Raw genomic sequence first — 19,708 nt, 5'->3', positions numbered from 1 at the left:
GAGAATTGCTTAAACCCAGGAGGTGGAGGTTGCAGTGAGCCCATATCGCACCACTGCACTCCAGCCTGGGTGACAGAGCTAGACTCAGTATCAAAACAAACAAACAAACAAAACCAAAAACTCCATCTCTACAAAATTAAAAAAAAAACATAATAATTAGCCATTTGTGGTGGCAAGTCCACTTTCACTGAACACTCTGTAACCCATGCCTTGGAAACAATAATCTCAACTCTGCACATTCCACTGGTTGTGGACACAATTTTGAATTCAATATCAGAGGCACCACGTCCCAAGTTACTGGTGAGTTCTCCTTCACATTAGGTTTGAGTTGACCGCTCAAACAAGGTCAAGCCTTCTTTCCATGTTGGGACACCCCTGAATAGAGTGGGCCACAGGGAAAAGGGAGGTCCAAATCCCTCAAGGACACCTCAGGGATCTTGTAATCCCTTATCTAAACCCAACACGGGTCCAATTCGTTCTCCAATTCATTCATACTCGCCCTTGGGTTGCAGTCTTAAAAACTGACCTCATTTTAACCCACAAACTCCCAAAAAGAAGTGTATAATTTTTTTTGCATTCAGAGGTACCATATGTTCAGGTCTTTTTGGCTTTATCCCCAAACCCCCAAATAAAAATTATCATATATGCTTCCAAGGAACTTCCTCTCTCCCTGATTCTGATGTCTTAGACGATCCTTCCTTTTGCATACCACACTCTCCTCAGCCTGCTCCTGCTTCACCTATAACCTCTCCATCTGCTCCATCCCCCAATCAACCCTTCCCATAACCAGATACTTTATCCCCCTCACATACTCACTTGGGAGTCACATAAGCAACTCTTAAGATTCCTCCAAAAATCCCAAAAATGTTTTGCCTCTCCACAAGATGGCAAATAGAGATTTGGGAACAATTTGAGTTCATGTCCCTTTTCCAATGTCTGATCTTTCACAAATTCAACCCACATTGCATTCATTTAGCCAGGATCCCTCTAAGTTCACTCAAGAACTCCCTTGATTTAACCTGACAAGACATATTCATGCCATTCCCACAAAGAAAAATCACACATACGGTCTTTAGCTCAAGCGTAGACAAATAAAGCTCATGCTCATAATCCTAATGATAAAAGGGTTGGGGCAGAAGCTGTCCTCGACAGAGAACCCAATTGGCAATAACAAACATGAGGCAGATGAGATTATATAATAACGTCCTTGATGGAAGGAATGAAAAAGGCTGTGATAAAACCTGTTAATTTTTCTAAGTTACGAGAAATCACTCAGGAACCATCTGAGAACTCCACCCTTTTCCAAGCTGGACTGGTGGAGGCAATGCATAAATATACAAATTCAGACCCTGAAAGCCCTGAGGGCCAATCCATTCTGGCTGTACACCTTATAGGTCAGGCTTCCCCAGACATCAGACAAAAACTCCAAAAATTAGAGCAAGGCACTCACATTCCGTTTCCTACTTTATTAAATACAGCCTTTAAGGTTTTCAACGACTGGGAGGCAACCTCAAAAATAAAAAAAGGCTCAATTGGAGGAGGTACAGCAGTTCTATTCATAATGGTCAAAATGTAATCAGAATTTCCTTCAATAGCTGAATGCATAATCAAATTGGGGTGCATCTATGCAACGGAGTACCATTCATAAATAGAAAGGAATAAACTATCTATGCATGCAAAGACATGGGTAAATCTTCTATGTATACTGCTAAGTGAAGGAAGCCAGTCTGAAGAGGCTACCCACCATTTCACCCCATTTTATATGATATTTTGGAAAAGGCAAAATTACAGAGATAAACGAATCAGTGGTTACATAGGGTGGGTATTTGAAGTATTCTGTATGGTACTTTAATGGTGGATACCTGACACTATGCATTTTTTAAAACTGATATAATTTTACAGCCCAAACAATAAATCACAAGCTATACAAATTAAATCAAACATTTAGGGTGCAGTAGTATCCAAGGATAAAATATAGAATGGGATCAGGAATCTAACTGTATTACAAATTTATGGAAAAACTCACTACAGGTGATGGGCAGAAAGTGCTAACCTAAGTCACTTTGGAAATGAGTAGAATCTATAGACTAAAAGCAGAATATATTGAATATAAATAGTGGACTCTATTTTATAAAGTTCTCTCCCCCAGGGGTAATAGTCAATTTTGAAACTACTATATCTGTAAAAAGAAAAAAAACCTGTTTTTCATCTATACTCTCAATACTTCTGACACCAAATATATGAGGGGTTTTCCCATATCAACCAATTCTCCAACTTTCTGGACACCAGCTGGGTGTTAAATAGTTCAATTATGACATGAACTAACTGGAGTTATTACATACCTAATAGTTTAAGGGCTCAGTAACACTAGACTGCCCCCCCACTTCAGATGCCAACCACAACTAGTAAATCCCCAGTTTACTCATACTTCTGTATGACTTGGCTGCAAATTGAACAGTCCCACACCTCCTCCTCAGTATTGATAATTTGCTATGATGGCTCATAGAACTCAGGGAAACATTTACTTATGTTTACCGGTTAATATGATCTCAATGTTGGTGTCCCCCCAAAATTCATATGTTGAAACCTAACCTCCAAGAGGATGGTTTTAACAGGTAATTCATTGTCAAGTGTTGCGGGAAGTCAGAGACCCCAGAGGGACTGGCTGGAGCCATGGCAGAGGAACATAAATTGTGAAGATTTCATGGACATTTATCAGTTCCCAAATAATGCTTTTATACTTTCTTATGCCTGTCTTTACTTTAATCTCTTAATCCTGTTATCTTCGTAAGCTGAGGATGTACATCACCTCAGGACCACTGTGATAATTGTGTTAACTGTATAAATTGATTGTAAAACATGTGTGTTTGAACGATATGAAGTCAGTGCACCTTGAAAAATAACAGAATAACAGTGATTTTTAGGGAACAAGGGAAGACAACCCTAAGGTCTGACTGCCTGCGGGGTCAGGCAAAAAGAGCCATATTTTTCTTCTTGCAGAGATGCTATAAACAGACGTGCAAGTAGGAGAGATATCACTAAATTCTTTTCCTAGCAAGGAATATTAATATCAATACCCTGGGAAAGGAATGCATTCCTGGGGAAGGCCTATAAACGGCTGCTCTGGGAATGTCTGTCTTATGCAGTTGAGATAAGGAGTGAGATAGGCTCTGGTCTCCCGCAGTGCCCTCAGGCTTACTAGGGTGGGGAGAAACTTCACCCTGGTAAATTTGTGGTCAGACCGGTTCTCTGCTCTTGAACCCTATTTTCTGTTATTTAAGATGTTTATCAAGACAATACGTGCACCGCTGAACATAGACCCTTATCAGTATTTCTGCTTTTGCCCTTTGTCCTGTTCCCTCAGAAGCATGTGATCTTTGTTAGACCCTTACTAGTAGCACTGCTTTTTGCCTTTTGAAGCATGTGATCTTTGTACCTACTCCCTGTTCTTACACTCCCTCCCCTTTTGAAATCCTTAATAAAAACTTGCTGGTCTGAGACTTACGTGGACATCACAGTCCTACTGATATGTGATGTCACCCCCGGCAGCCCAGCTGTAAAATTCCTCTCTTTATACAGTCTCCCTTTGTTTCTCAGCCAGCTGACACTTATGAAAAATAGAAAGAACGTTGAAATATTGGGGGCAGGTTTCCCCAATAGTCAAGGCTCTGCCCTCATGAACGGCACAAGTGCCCTTATAAAAGAGTCTGTAGGGAGCCTGTTTCTCTATTCTGCCATATGAGGACATGGCTAGAAGGTAATATCTCTGAGAGATGAGCCCTCACCAGACATGGAATCTTCCAGTGCCTTGATCTTGGACTTTCCAGGCTCCAGAATTATATGCAACAAATTTATGTTGTTTAAAAGTTACCCAGTCTATGGTATTTTGTTATAGCAACCTGAAAGGACTAAGACCCCAGTTTATTATAAAGGATATGGTAAAGAAAACACATGAACAGCCAGATAAGGGGCTACACAAAGCAAGGTTTGGAAGTGCGGAAGCTCTGTCCTCATAGAGTTGGGGTTTGACATGCTCCCTGCACATGGATGTATTTAACAATTTAGAAACTCTTTAAACTCCATCTTTTAGGATTTTTTAAGAGACAAAGTCTTGCTCTATCCCAAGCCTGGAGTGCAGGGGTACAATTATAGCTTACTGCAACCTTGAACTCCTGCCCTCAAGCAATCCTTCTGCCTTAGTTTCCCGAGTAGCTGGGACTACATGTGCACACTACCACACCCAACTGTCTTATTTTCTGTAGAGATGGAGTCTCACTGTGTTGCCTAGGCAGGCCTCAAATTCCTGGCCTCAAGTGATCCTCCCACCTCTTTCAGGGATTTTTATGAAGGCTTTATCACATAGGCATGATTGATTATTAGCTCAATCTCCAGCCCCCTTTCCCCTCAGAGGATAGGATATGAAGCTGAAAGTTACAAGCTTCTAATCATGGCTTGGTATTTCTGGTGACCATGCCCCATCCTGAAGCCATCCAGGAGTGCACCAAGAGTCCTTAGCAGAGCAAAAGACATTCCTATTACCTGAGAGATTTTTAAGGCATTTAGGAACTCTGTGTCAGAAACCAGGGTCAAAGACCAAATATGAGAACAAAAAATGCTCCTAGCACCCCTATCACTCAAGAAATTGTAAGGGTTTTGGGAGCTCTGTACCAGGAAATAGAGGGTGGGGGGAGGGGGGAGGGATAGCATTAAGAGATATACCTAATGCTAAGTGACGAGTTAATGGGTGCAGCACACCAACATGGTACATGTATACATATGTAACAAACCTGCACGTTGTGCACATGTACCCTAAAACTTAAAGTATAATAATAATAAAATAAAATAAAATAAAATAAAATAAAATAATAAAATAAAGAAAATAAAATAATTGTTAAATTAAAAAAAAATTTTGTAGAGACAGGATCTCCTTGTCTTGCCCAGGCTGGTCTTGAACTCCTGGCTCAAGTGATCCTCCTGCCTTGTGAACCTCCCAAAGTTCTAGAATTACAGGCACTTACATGTGAGCTACTGCACCTGGCCCTATTTATATATTTTTTTTAATCCACCCATCTGCACACTGAGTGTGTGTGTGTGTGTGTGTGTGTGTGTGTGTGTGTATTTAATTATTTTTTATGCAGTTTCATGTTTTTAGATCTTAAGTTTAAATCTTTGGATTATTTAGCAATTTTTTTGGTTTAATGTGTTATATAAAAACCTTTATATAATGTGTTTATATAAAAAGTTTTATATAAAAACCTTTATATAATGTGTTTATATAAAAAGTTTTATATAAAAACCTTTATTTTTTCTGAACTATTAAAAAAAAAGAATTCTGTACAAAACTAGTAAGAGAAGAGAAATCAAAAGTTAAATAAAGAACCAAGTGTATCAAACTGGAAACCTGGAAGAAACAGGTGGTTTCCTAGTAAAAACACACATTAACAAAATGGACTCTGAAATAAGGAAACTATGAATATTAGCATAGAACAGCTTTGAATAGTGTTTAAAGATGTCCCATTGGAAAAGACCCCAGGACCATCTGTGTTCACAGCTTAATGTTAGCTGACCTTTTTAGCTAATTCTGATTTTACAGTCACACATCACATACATAGGATGGTGGTCCTATGAGATTATAATGGAGCTTAAAAATTTCTTTCTAACCATCTTGTTATAACCTCATGGCTCAGAGCATTCTTTTCTATGTTTAGATAGATACACAGATACTTCCCATTGTAGTAAAAACTGCATGCAGTATTCGGTACAGTACCATGCTGCACAGGTTTGTACCCTAGGAACAATAGGCTAGACCATATAGCCTAGGTGTGGCGAGGTGTAGGCTATACCACCTGGGTTTGTGCAAGTACGCTCCATGATGTTCGCACAGTGATAAAAGCACTTAAGGACACATTTCACAGAAAGCATCCCTCTCCTTAAGTGACATTTGAGTGTATTTTAAATGGCCAAAGCCTAGGAGAAAAGTGGGAGCTCAATTCATGTTACAGTTTAATAACAAAGCTTAATAGAGTTAACATTTCATATAATCTAAGATACCAATGATTATAAGACACACATTCATTTATGTACCATTACAAATATGCTGCCAATTAAACTGACTTTGTGAATAACAACAACAGTTTTGAGTTTACTTCTATTAATGCCAGGAAAGTAAAATGAAAATGAATTATGGTTTTGACATGTTAAAGCAAATAAGCAGGAGGTCATTATGCTGAGGTCTTCCTAAGCAAACGCAAACTTAACTTGGAGGCATTTCTAGTAACTCACTTTTAAAAAATCAACAAACCAACTGAAGTCAATCACAAAGAGCCCAGCACTTGGTTGGCTATATGCCTAGGGATGCCCACAGAACCATTCCCCAAATCAGGCAGTCATTTAGCTGGAGCCAATGAGGCCATTTCTTCACTTAGCTTCCACCTCTAAAATCTCGGCTTATTGTGCGAGCGTGGAGCCCATAATGCGTTTTCTGTTTTGGTGCTTCTCAATTCATGAATCATTCTTTTGCACAAATAAACTCTGTTTAAATTTATTTTGCCTAAAGTTCTTCTTTTAACAGACATAAGTATACTATTTACACTTAAAACAATGTTGTGAGTTTTAAGACACTTACTCTTCAAAATTTTCAAGCAGTTTAATACTGTAAGAAAAACGAGCCACTTAGACACAAATAAAAGCACGTCTGTGGAGTGTATGTCCTGGGGGCTCTGAGGGGATCCCCTGTGTTGCTCTCAGGGTTTCCCCTTTCTCTGTACCAGGATTTCCTCCAGAAGCAAATCCAAATATGGAAAAAAACACTTGGGCTTGCTGTGATGATGAATACCAAACCCTCAACGAAGGGATACTTTTGTAAAATAAAATAAATATAACGTTGATGGCAGTGGCAGGTTGTCTGGAGTGGCTGCTGCCATCACGCTGGCTGCAGCAGAGAGGTGCCAGTGGTGGTGGCAGGAGCGGCTCCAGGAGCAACAGTGGTGGCAGTGGAACCCCTGTGCCCTGTGTCCCCTGTGTCCCGCATCCCTGAGGCAGTCAAATGTGCTGCCTCCACCCTCACATGACCGGGTGGGACCTGCTCCCAGGCCCAGAGACTCTGCTGCTCAGGACCCTGGCGCCGTGTTGCTGCTCGCCCACCACCACTACGGGGAGGGCACACGGAGGAGGCGGAGCTGGGCCTGGGGCAGTGCTGCACTCCATGGAGCCAGTAGGAGTCAGGGACAAGCTGGTGCCCTCCTGGAGCCCGGTGCCCTGGGAGCTGCCACAATGGGGCCAGGCTGAGCTGCCTGCTGTCAGGGGAGCAGCACAGTCGGGCATGAAGGGGCAGGAAGAGAGGAGCCCAGCAAGGACCTGGAGCCCCCACCCCAAGCTGCAAGGAGGTGCAGCTGGGGCTGCCTGTACACTCCATTGAGCGAGTGGGAGCCCTACCCTCCTAGGCACAGGACCTGGGCATCTGCATTCTGCACCCTCTGCATTCTACCTTCGCAGGCTCAGGGGTGTCTGCTCCTGCTGCCTGGCTTGTCCTGGCTCCCAGCACCTGCTCCAATCTGCGAGGTGGATTGGGGCTGAGCTCAGGTGCTATCACAGCCCGGCTGGATGTGCACATACTAGGGGCAGCACTGACATGCCAGCCCCCAGCCACCTTGGCCCCTTCTGGACTTTGGGCACTGACAAGCGCTGGGGGGAAGCTGAAGGGGTGGGCTGAGGGTGGCTTGGTGTTGGCCTGTAGGTGCCCCTTAGTGCAAGCAGCCTGAGTGCTACGGATAGCAGCAGGAGGCAGAAAGGCTCCTGGGTGGAAGGGGGCGGTTCCCTAGTGAGGCCCCACCTTCAGGCCAGAGAGGGCCTGGAGGCTGGGGGCTGGGCTGCGATTCCTGCTGACCAGAGTGAGAACTTGTGGTGCCCATTCTGGGCCTACTCATGGCCACACATGGACCAATTGCTTGCACTTCCTCCCCTCTGAGGCCCATAAAAGTCCTGGGCTCAGCCAGAGCAGAGCAGACAATGGGACAACCAGCTGCAGAGAGGAGCTAGCCTCTCTGCTAGGAGCTGAACATTCTTCAGGACCCCCTAGCTGTGGAAAGGAGTTACCCCTGTGGGTCTCCTCTGATCTGTTCTATTGCTCATTAAAGCTCCTCTTTGTCTTGCTCACCCTCCACTTGTCTGCATACCTCACTCTTCCTGGTTGCAGAACAAGAACTTGGAACCCACCGAGTGGCAAGGCTAAAAGAGCTGTAACACAAACAGGGCTGAGACATGTTCCTTGCTCGCCACATTGTGAGCAAAGGGAAGGAGAGAAGAGCTGCAGCCCTTGGGGGAGCCCAGATCTGGGAGCTCCCCAAGCCAAGGCTGTGACTCCCTCTTTGGGGCCCTGTGATTCTCTGTGCCTCCAAGCTTCCGGTTGCCACCATGTTCCCTGGTGCCAGGTGGGGAAGCTGCTTGTGGTGTGCCTGGTCCAGCTACAGCCTTGCAGAGAGCCAGCACCCATGCCGGCACCTGGAGCTGCCTGCCCCCACTGCAGCAGCTGGAGTGTCTGACTGTGCAGTGGCTAGACCCTACACTCGCTCACATACCCCTCACCACTCCATGCCTGACTTGCTCTTGGCAGGTATGGGCTCCAGGCCAGTAGCATGAGCTGAGTACAGCCTACCAGGCCAAGTGGGTAGAACGAGTCCAGTGGGCCAGGGTAAAACTGTGGCAAAGGCTCCACTAGCCACAGAGGTTTCCGGCCACAAAAGTGACACCCCAAGGATCCCTAACAACATGAGAAAGTAAAACATACGGCAGCGTTCCCTCCTCTGCACTCGGCATGGACAGGAAGCTTCTTCCTCACCTTCAGGTGTCCTGAAGCCAGGGTGCTTCCCCAGGTCCCTCCTGAGCAGAAGGAGGCTTGGGTCCTCCCTGGACATGACCCCCAGGTGTTCCTTAGCCACAGAGGGGTCTCCCAGGTGGGTCCTGAGGAGAAGGAGATTTGGGTCCTCCCTGGGCATGGCCCCCAGCTGTCCTGTAGCCGCAGTGGCACCTCCTGGGTGAAACTTGAGATCAAAGCTTGGTCCTCACTGTGGAGGTGCCGGATGTCTGCGCGGGGAACATGGGGGCCTCGTGAGGGTCCAAAAAGGTGGGTTTGCGTGCCCCTACAGGCCGTTAGGGGCAGTGCAAGATGCTCAGGCGCTCGCAATTCAGGCCTCTCCTGCGGTCCCCATGAATCTCTGAAATCCATTGTTCTGATAATTCCATGTCATGATTTTGGAAATTAAAACTGAAAGAGACCCTACCATCCCTTGCCTTGACCGGAATGGATAGAGATAAAAAGCAAAGTAGATGGTCAATGGACAAAAGTCAATTGATAACCTATGTATCAGCAATTATGTATGGATAAAACTGGAATTTGAAAGCTGGAATACAGTATTTTAAAAAATCAATATCATTTACAACAGCAGGCCTCAAAATTAAAGTTCTTAAGTATAATTTTTTTAAAAAGGTACACATATGCATTCATAAAAACTAGAAACACAGTTAAAAGAAACAAAACGTAAATAAATGCAGAGATATTCCTTATTCACTATTGGTAGACTAGACATAGTTAAGATAAAAATTCCTTCAAAAAGTTGATCTATATATTCAGTGCAATCTCAATCAAATTCCCAGCAAACTGTTTCTAAACCTATAATAGACAACACTGAATAAACACAAACTTAAGGAACTCACACATCTGTACCCTAACACTTATTATAAAGCTAAACTAATGAGGAAAATGTGATAATGACCCTGACCCCAACACTGATCCAGAACCTAACCCTAACCCCTAAACTTAACCCTATGCTGACACTGACCTTGATCCAACCCTGACCCTGACCCCAACCCCTACCCAACCCAGATCCAGACACCAACCCCAACCCATATTTATAACCCCGACCCTGACCCTGACCCAATCTCTCACCCCTAACTCTGATCCTGATCTTTAACCTGACCTAGACATCTGACTCTAACCCTAACTCAATTTTCCCCAGTTCAACTTGAGTGCCTAAATCTGAAACCATAATCAAAACTCAATATTATCCCAAAGTGAAACTCAACATCAATTTCACCCTAACCCTAGTGGTAACACCCATCATAAGTCCTAAACCAGAATTGAGCTTGTATCCTGAAATTGTAACTGAACCCAGGTTCAGCTGCTTGCTACCTGAAAGACAAAACTCAAGAGACAGGAGGTGAGAGGAAAAGCAGGTTTATTAAGAAAGCCAGCAAACCTAGAAGATGACATGCTAGCATCCTAACGTACCATCTTAAGTCACTATAAATTTTAGGTTCTTTTAATGTTAAAGGCAAGAGGTAGAGGAAGGAGTTGGGATCTAGAAGTGGCCAACAACTTCAGACATCTGGGCGCCAGTGAGGGCCCGAGGAGGTTGGGAAATTCTTTGTCCTTGGTCAGGTCACAGTGCTCCCATAAGTCTTTTAACAAAACACAGTTAGTTGTTTACATGCTTTTTCTTTAATCTCAGAGTTAGTTTTAAAAGCTACGTGATTGCTGTTTTTCCATATTATCTCAGTGCTCTAAAATTATCCTAGCCAATGTGCAGGAATGGGTAAAGGTCCCTTAAACAAAAATAGAATTAGTTATGTTAGTTTTTTTGCTGTTTCACTGTTACAAAACCATCCCCATACTTGAACCCAAATCCAGAAATCTTGACACTTAATCCAAATGTAAACTAGGATACAACTGAAACCTCTTAACCCTATCCTGAGCCTAAGCCCAAGTCCCAACCACAATCCTAAACTCTTTATGTGACCTATTTGTGAATCATAACCGTGACCCCAATACAAAACCACAAATCCTATCCACATCTGAACCCTAGTCCTAAACACTAAACCTTAATCCAAATCGAGGCCAAAGTCCTATACCCTAAAATCCAGCCCAAGTCAAGAGTCTAATCCCAAACCCCAACCAGATTCCAGTGAGACACTGACACCAAACCTGATCCCATCCATAACACCAATACCAACCTGAAGTTGAACCAGAAGGTGAACTATGAACATGAACCAAAACCCTAATTCAACCCCCTAAACTCTAAAGTCAAGCTTCATTCAGAGCCTATGCACAAGCTAGGACATAAACTGCAATCCAAATCTGAATCAAACCCCAACTCCAATTCCAACCCTAACCCTTACCATAAACCTCAATCCCAAACTTGAACCCAAACCCAAACTCTGAATTCCAAACAGATCATGACCTGAACGCTGACCCCTACACCAGTCCAAAATCCTTAACCAGAATTGAACACAAACTCAAACATTAAACTGAATGTAATCTGACCCAAAACCTAAACTCTAAACCCAAGCTGAAACCTGAAGCCAAACATTGAAGCTGAATAAAACCTTAGTCCAAACGTCTAAACTTTAAAACCAAGCTTAAATCAGGACCCAAACCCAGGCATAAACCTGAACCATACCAAGCCCCAAAGTCAAAGCCAAACCCAAACCTGACTCCAATTACAACCATTACTGTACCTCTAATTTTAACCATAAACACTAATCCCAAACTCTAACCCAAGCCCAAACCCTTAACCATGAAACTGACATCTGGGCCTGTGGTTCTGCCCTCTTGGGGCATGGCTCATTCTTTTGTTCCCAGCTGCACCCACTGCTCCTCCATCTAAGGATGAGACTACTCACCCTGGGCCTGAACCTCAGGCCTCTGCCTATGCTCATGTGGCTCAGCCTTTTGTTTCCACAACTTCACCATTTGGGGCCAAGCTCTTTCCTGTAACTCCAGGGCAATGCCACCCTTTAAGCTCAGGATCCCGCCCCCTGCACTCTGGGTTAAATCTGTCCTCTACCATCGTGATCTTGGCTCTGGTCTCTGAACCAGCACACGAAACCTCCTATACATTGAAACTGAGCACAAGTGAGAGTCCAAGTTCAAGCTCAACCACAAGCCCCAATCAAACCCAAACCTGAACAAAAAATCCCCCAAAATCTTCAATCTGAGTATGAATCCAAACCTCAATGAAGTATTTCATTTCTTTTTCTTCTCAGACCATGTAGGCTCCAGAGGAAGCCCAAAACCTAACTCCTAGATTTTAAACTGGTAATCCTAATCCCCAACCTTAAACCCTAAAAACCCTGACACCTGATGAATTTATCCACTTACCATTATGAAACAATCTTCCCTATCCCTGGCAATATCCTTTGCTCTGACATCTACTGCAGTTTTCTCTTCATTACTGTCTGCATGGCATATTTTCCCATGCTTTTACTTTTAACCTGTATTAATGTTTTAAGTGAGTTTCTTAAAGAGTTGACTCTAAAAATACACTTTGACATTTAACACTTTATCTTTTAATTGGTGTGTTTCATTTGGAGAGTTTCTATTGCTTAGTCTTCAAGGTCAGTAATTTCTACTTCTGCTATGTCTACTAGGTCATTAATCCAATCCTGTGTATTTTACATCTCAGAAATCCTAGTCTTAATTTCTAGAAATTAAATGTGCCTTTTTATTTCATGTCTCTGCTTACCTTTTAGAACACATGGAATACAACATTAATAGCTGTTTTTATGTCTTTGCTAATCCTAACATGTCAGTTCTCCATTTATTTAAATTGATAAATTTTTTTACCTTATTGTTGGTCATATTTTCTTGCTTCTTTGTGTGACCGGTAATTTTGTATTTGCTGCCTTACACGTTGAATTTTAATTTGCGTGTTGTGTTTGTGTTTCCACAAATATATTCTTGAGGTTTCTTCTGGGATGCAGTTACCTGGAAAACAGTTTGATCCTCTCAGGTCTTACTTTTAAAATGTATCAAGCTGGATGAGAGGTGTGTTTAGTCTACAGCAATGGTTCTCAATCAGGGACAATTTTGTCTTCCCAACTTTGTGAAATAATTTGGAACGTTTTTGGTTGTCAGAACTGGGAAGACAGTGGCCCTGGCATCTGGTAGTTTGATGGCCAGGGATGCTGGCAAAATACTATAATACAATGCGCAGGACAGCCCCACATGACAAAAAATATCTGGCTCCAAATGCCAACAGTGCCAAGGTTGAGAAGCTCTGGCCTAGGGCTATTTGTCTCCGTTACTGAGGTAAGACCTTTCTGGGGACTTTATCAAATACTCTGTGACTCACGAAATTTTCCAGTTTGAATGCACATACAGGCACTACTTCTGGTCCTGCGTTGAGTGCAGGAAACTCTTCCCTCTAATCTTTTTTCGGGTGGTTCTTTCTCTGCCATTGAGTAGTTTCCTCAGATCTAGAGTCCTTTCTGTGCAGCTCTCTCCTCTCCCGTACTCTATCCTGCAAAGACATCTGTCTTGATCTTCCTGGAAATCTCAAGTCACATCTCAACCCAGAGAATCTGCCAGGCTCTGCCTGGGTTCCTCCTCATTGTATTATGACCTAGTTACTCTCTCAACAGAATAAGCTGGTACAATTGTAGGATTCAACTCTTCGAAATATCACTGTCCTTTGTTGCCTAGTGTCCAGTGTCTTGAAAACTGTTGCTTCATATATTTTGTCTTTCTGGGGGTGTTATTTCACGCAGGTAGGTAAATGCCCTGTCTCTGTTACTCCATCTTGGCCAGCAGTGAAAGTCTGTAAGTTGCAGTCTTGAGTTCAATATTCTCTGAGACTTTTTAAAGTTTTCTTTGTGCTTTTCTAAACTTGCAATGGGGATTTAAAAAGAAAAAACATGGTGTCAGCCCGTGCATGTTAGTTTTCTTATACAGAATATTGCCATGATTTTTTTTCTCTTTGGAAGAGATGTAAAAAGTCACAGCATTTTGGATTTAGATTGTTTGGGTTTAATAAATAGCACGAACCCAAAATAATTTTGTACAGTGTATTCTGACCAGAAGAATGCTTTAACTTACCAAAATTGTCTTGATAAAGCAGTAGAGCCAATACTATGAATGAGTCTAGAAGGAACTGGGCTATGCTAGACTGGCACCATTGTTTTTCCCAGAAGCTGAGAATTTCATAGAATCCCCTTACCCTAGATGGTTTTAGGGTTAGCTTTTCTCAGTGAGTTGCACTTATATGAGACTTGGAAAGCAGAACAAAAGTAGAGGCCACTACCCTTCAAAGGATACAAAGATGCTTAGGTGCCTGGTGTGTCACAGCTTTTCCTCAATCTTTTCCATTCCACATCCAACTCATTCTGTGGACTGTTAGTCATGCTAACCAACTGGGGCTGCAAGCCTACTACTTGGTACTTGGCATCAGATCTACTGAAGCTGTGGCTTCCATAAACCTTTCCACATGTCTCTCTTCACACACCAACTTTGGCAAGTGTATTAGTCTTCTTTCATACTACTGTACAGATACTACCCAAGACTGGGTAGTTAATAAAGGAAAGAGGTTCAATTGACTCACAGTTTCACATGGCTGGGGAGGCCTCAGGAAACTTACAATCATGGTGGAAGGGGAAGCAGCCACCTTCTTCACAAGGCATCAGGAGAGAGTGAGTGTGTGAAGGAGGAACTGTCAAACACTTATAAAACCATCAGATCTCATGAGAACTCCCTCACTATCATGAGAACAGCATGGAGGAAACTGCCCCCATGGTCCAATCACCTCCCACCAGGTCTCTTCCTTGACATGTGGGGATTATAGGGATTACAATTCAAGGTGAGATTTGGGTGGGGACACAGCAAAACCGTATCAGCAAGCAGACATACAGGGATACTTAGGTTTTCCAGCAAGCTCTGACCTGTCTGCCTATGTCACTGCCTCAAGTGAAAGCGCTAGGACTGTTCTTCTGATCTTCTGGTACCTGCCTTCCAGACCTTCACTTCCCAGTTTGTCACACATTTGTGTAACCTTGAATCCTATATTAAACCCTTTGTTTCCCTAACACTTGTCTTGGCTCTGCTGTCTTCACTGGATTCACACTGATATACATGGCAACCACAACCACTACTTCCACCCTGTTTATTATACTTGAGAAGACGGCATTGCAAGACATAGACTTGCTTCTAATGTAGAACACTTTGGTAGGGTCTAGGGTGCTGCTGTTATTGTTGTTACATTCATTTCCATCAAGATACCCTGGGAAGCAACCCAGTATCTTTTGTCTATCTTGAGGCCAGAAAAGACAGATACCAACAGAGTCAGTCAAGCAAGAAGAAACCATTATCTAAAGGCACCTACATTCACTATTAAGGAAACTTTTGGATTGTGACACTATTTTTTTTTTGCCAAGGGTTTGAAGTAAAGAGAAATAGCTGGTGTCACTTCTTTCTTTATTCATAACCAAATAAATAACCATCTTTTATTTTTCTCTAAGTGTCTGTTAGAAAGTGCATATTTCAGTTGAAATCTGGATAAAGCCTAGGGAGAACTTAAATAGGCTGTTTTTATGTTACTGCAGCCTGTACGAAAACATATCCTATACCTGACTTCAGCCACCTTACGTTCAGAGGTCCCAAGTGATTATTTTGTTGTGACCTATCTATTTGTATATTTGATTTGTGCCTGTTTTTCTTTTATTTCTGCTTAGGTAACCCTGTTTGCTATAATGAATTATTCCCTCCCACCATTATGCCTTCCCCTTGAGTCTCTTTCAGAACCAGTCATTTAACTTTAGATAGAAAGATTTTTCAGAATTGTGCTAAACTGGATGAAAATCCCTGGGGTTCTTTTTCAGTTCTGTCTAAATCATGAGCTCTGTGAAGGCTGTGTGATCATTTCAGAATCTTTCATTGGTTTCAGCATGGGCTATATATTTTTTAAGTTCATTTGTGTCTTTTGAAGAAATTCTACACACCTGAGACTATGCTACAGATCTTTACTGAAAGTCTCCAGGTAACGCTTCTTAATATATTTTCAGCATAAGTAAAATACTTTTGTTCTGTAAACAATGGCAAATGTCATCAGAAGAAATTAGGTTTCAGAAAGAACTTCTAAAACAAGCAAATCATTGTATTACTCTTAAATTTTATTAACGTCTTCAGTTTGTGTGTCATTTAAAATGAGACATGTGCTTTAAAAAGCATTCTTATACATAAATAGACCAAGGAACAGTTAGGTAATTGATCCCTAAAACATGCACATCAATTTTATTCAGGTGTGTATAAGAAAGGGAAATAAGCTTTAAACCTTTTTCTTTGGATTAAAAACATTTGGAAATTATTCAGGAATGCCAAATGTTTTTCTGGAACAGATGTATTTTCCAATAGGAAATGCTGATGCAATTAAGAGGCATTAGTGTTGATAAAGAAGACTGGAAAAACATTTGTGCTATGCTAGATAAACAAGAAAAGAGTTCAAGTGGGCCTAAGATCTATGTCAAATAAATGAATCAGTAGCATGAATTGAAAGGTTTGGATAGAAGAACAGGTACCATGAGCCAGATTATGGGACACATATATGTTCAAGGCACATGACCAGGCTAAACAGGTGGCTAGATTCTACAGACTAATTTGTTCATTCATTGAGAAAGTGTAAAATGTAATATAATTTCAATTTAATGGCACTTATTGATAAATAAATGCAATTGGATCTAGGGTAGAAAATGTCTTCCTTTCAGATACACACCAGAAATGCATACTAGATAACAGATGCCAGTAGCAATATGATGACAGTCCAATTTTCTTACACTGCAGTTAAATGGTTGTTAAACTGTTTTGTATTAATTCTATATGTCATACTGTCTATTCTCTTTCAAGTTTCACAAAAGAAGTCATCAAAACTAGGCAGATTTAAGAATTTATTTAACCACAAAGAATGCTCAAACTATTATTCAACAGGAGTCAAGCCCAAACCCTGGAGTTGACTGCTGACCGTATTCGGTTTGGGCTTTTCCCAGAATGGAAACACTTTTCCCACACTACCTCCCTTTGCACAGCTAAAATGCTAGCATATCCACTGTGGTTCCCTTCTTTCTTTGGCAAGTCAGAGGAATTTACCTCCCCACCCCCTCTACTACATATTCTATTAGCGACACGATCGCCCTAAATATTCACAGAAGAAAAAGGAACACATTTAAAAAACTGCAACCTTCAACAATATTTAAACCTTCATCTTCCCAAATCAACTGCAATGGGAAAACAGAAGATATCAAGCTATCCACTGTATTGTGAATGATCAGCACACAGAACTTTATTCCTGAAAGTCAATATTAGGAGGACAAGGATAATTATGTGTGCTTCTAATGGGCTACCAAAATGTTCCCCATCTAACTGAAATAAGAATGTTTCATACTTTACTTGTCTGAGCTCTTAGAAGGAAGCAGCACCAACGTCATTACAATTCCCCAAATAACAACTATTATCCATTTATATTGTTTTGAAGCACCTAAAACTTCTCAATAACAAAAGACATTAAGATGAGATGTTAGCAATACTGTCTCTTGAATACTTTTGTGTGCACATACAAAGTTTCTCCATAGTTTTAGTAGATAGCTCATAAGACTAGTCGCGACAGCTTTGTGCAATTAAGAACAAAAATGTTTCTCTAAATAGATGACACTAGTTAACAAACCAAAGAAACAAAAGCCTTTTTAAGGCTACTGCTGCAATGAATGGTTCAGTCTGAAGTTCACGGGAATAAATCGGTTGATAAGACAAAGATAAACCTGAAGGCATGGAACAAGATTTTAAAAAGTGAGAAGAGGGTTGAAGAGACTGGCAGATACCATCTGTCAGTAAGTGAAAGGCTTGAGTCACATGGATTGCTTTTAACTCCTTGTTCTCTCATATCCTTGGTTAATGATAACTTTTTCTTTCTTATTTCTTCACACAGCTTGGCCATGTAAATCCACCACAGAGAGGTGAAACAATGATATAGATGAACACCTGGAGGGAGGAGGAGAGCAATTTTATTTTCTTGAATCAATCATATTATTCTAAATAATATACATAGGAAAGTAGACCCTTATTAAGAAATACTCCTGATTCCATTAGAGTAGCAGTTATGTAGTAATGGAACACACTAATCAAGTATTTTCCAAGACAGAAGTGTAGTTAAAACTGTCCTTTTTGGTATAACTCACACCCACTTGAATTCTAGCGTTTCCTTCAATGGGAGAGAAAGCAGTGGGGTTGTTGCTCTTCACTGGTAACTCGGCAGAATCAAGGCTAAATGAGCAACTCATACTGATGTGTCATTAACAAGTCATAAAAAATTCACAAATAACCATAATTCTCCTGAAGTATGATTTCATTAATTATATTTTTAGGTTTTGCACATGAATTTTATTTTTGATTAATATAAGAATATATTTTAAAAGCCTGAGTAGAAGGCTTTCATCTATATCACTTATGAGCAAGAACACTGCTATGAACTGTTCAGTGCATAATGACACAATAATTACGATGACCAAAACAAAGAAAAGCAGATGATGTAAGTAACACTGCAAAAATACTGGTGCTATTACAGATGTGTTTGCTTTTTAATTCTAGATTATAATTTTAAATTATATTATAAAATAGTCACTACTTGTTCACATTATTGTATCACAAAAAATAGATTTTAAACATTAGGTTCACTGCATTAGTCACTATTTTATTTTTTTATTTTTTATTTTATTTTATTTTATATTTTATTTTATATTTTATTTTTTATTTTATTTTATTGTAGAGATAGGGTGTCACTATGTTGATCAGGCTGGCTTTAAACTCTTGGCCTCAAGCGATCCTCCTGCCTCAGCTTCCTAAAGTGCTGGGATTTCAGGCATAAGCCACTATGCCTGGCTTTATTTTGCTTTAAATTACAACTTTTTGAGATCTTTAAGTGACTGATTTCATTACTTGCAAGCTTGGAAAAGGATGCATTTATGAACTGCATGCCCTTTGCTCCAAAAGTGAGCAAAGCATTTTGCCTTGTAGGGAACTATAAATATTGCCAGGGTTGGGGGCAGATTACAGCAGATTCTGTTTATTAATGAATAGGTTGAACTTCTGACATCATATTCACACATACACACACATACTCACACATACACATGCCACAAATGTAAAGTTTACCAACTTGATGTAAAGTTGACTATTTGTCACAGCTGTAATATAAGGATTTTTCAAGCTGAAGTACATCTCGTTAGGTGACAACAGCTTTTGGCAAAGATTGATATTGCATTTAGAGCTGTGCTCTGCATGTAATAAGTAATCAGTAAATATATTCTGAATTTAACAATAATTCAGCTGCACAAATCAACCTAAACTCCCAGACCAAATAATAAGTAAGAAGCTAAGCTCAGGAGCCTAAAATGTGATATTAGGAAGAGAAACCTGAGCAAGGAACCATTCAAGGCCATAACAATTACTTCCAGTATAAAATCTACAGATCTATGACTGCTCTTCTCTTTTAGATAAATTCAGCTGTCTAAGGCAGAGGACCCTCAAGCTGTGGTAGAGGGGAAGCAGGGTCAGAGTTATCTGCTTGGAGGTAACTTTGGGCTTCTGGACATGACTGGAGGATGGGGAGGAAAGGCAACTTTATCTGACCATGAACAGGGTAAAGCACCCCCCACCAGTTAGCAATAGTTTTTAAAGTTGTGGTTTAGGACCTCTTTACACCCTCAAAAATTACTGAGGACTCCAAAGAGTTCTTGTTTAAGGGGGATTATAATTATCAGCATTTGCCATATTAGAAATTAAAACTTTAAAAATACATAATTAAAAATAAAAACAATAAACCCATTACATATAAACAGAAATGTCTTTATTTAAAATAACTACATTTCTGTGAGGTCAGTTTTATATGTCTCTTCA

General features: G+C 41.1%; 1 protein-coding gene across 4 annotated transcripts in view; it reads right to left on the bottom strand.

Annotated features, from left to right (window-relative positions):
• Positions 1 to 15,915: 15,915 nt before the first annotated feature.
• VAMP7 (vesicle associated membrane protein 7) overlaps positions 15,916 to 19,708 on the bottom strand; it is a 58,113-nt gene continuing 54,320 nt past the window's right edge. For all 4 annotated transcript variants that reach the window (XM_055267780.2, XM_055267779.2, XM_055267778.2 and 1 more), the window contains one exon: positions 15,916 to 17,794. In XM_055267780.2, the coding sequence (XP_055123755.2) occupies positions 17,726 to 17,794 (69 nt within the window). In that variant the 3' untranslated portion in view covers positions 15,916 to 17,725. The remainder of the gene's footprint in view (positions 17,795 to 19,708) is intronic.

This window comes from Symphalangus syndactylus, chromosome X, assembly GCF_028878055.3.
Source record: "Symphalangus syndactylus isolate Jambi chromosome X, NHGRI_mSymSyn1-v2.1_pri, whole genome shotgun sequence".
Classification (NCBI taxonomy): Eukaryota; Metazoa; Chordata; class Mammalia; order Primates; family Hylobatidae; genus Symphalangus; species Symphalangus syndactylus.
The sequence above is the reverse complement of the archived record's forward strand: the minus strand, read 5'-3'. Positions and strand labels throughout refer to the sequence as shown.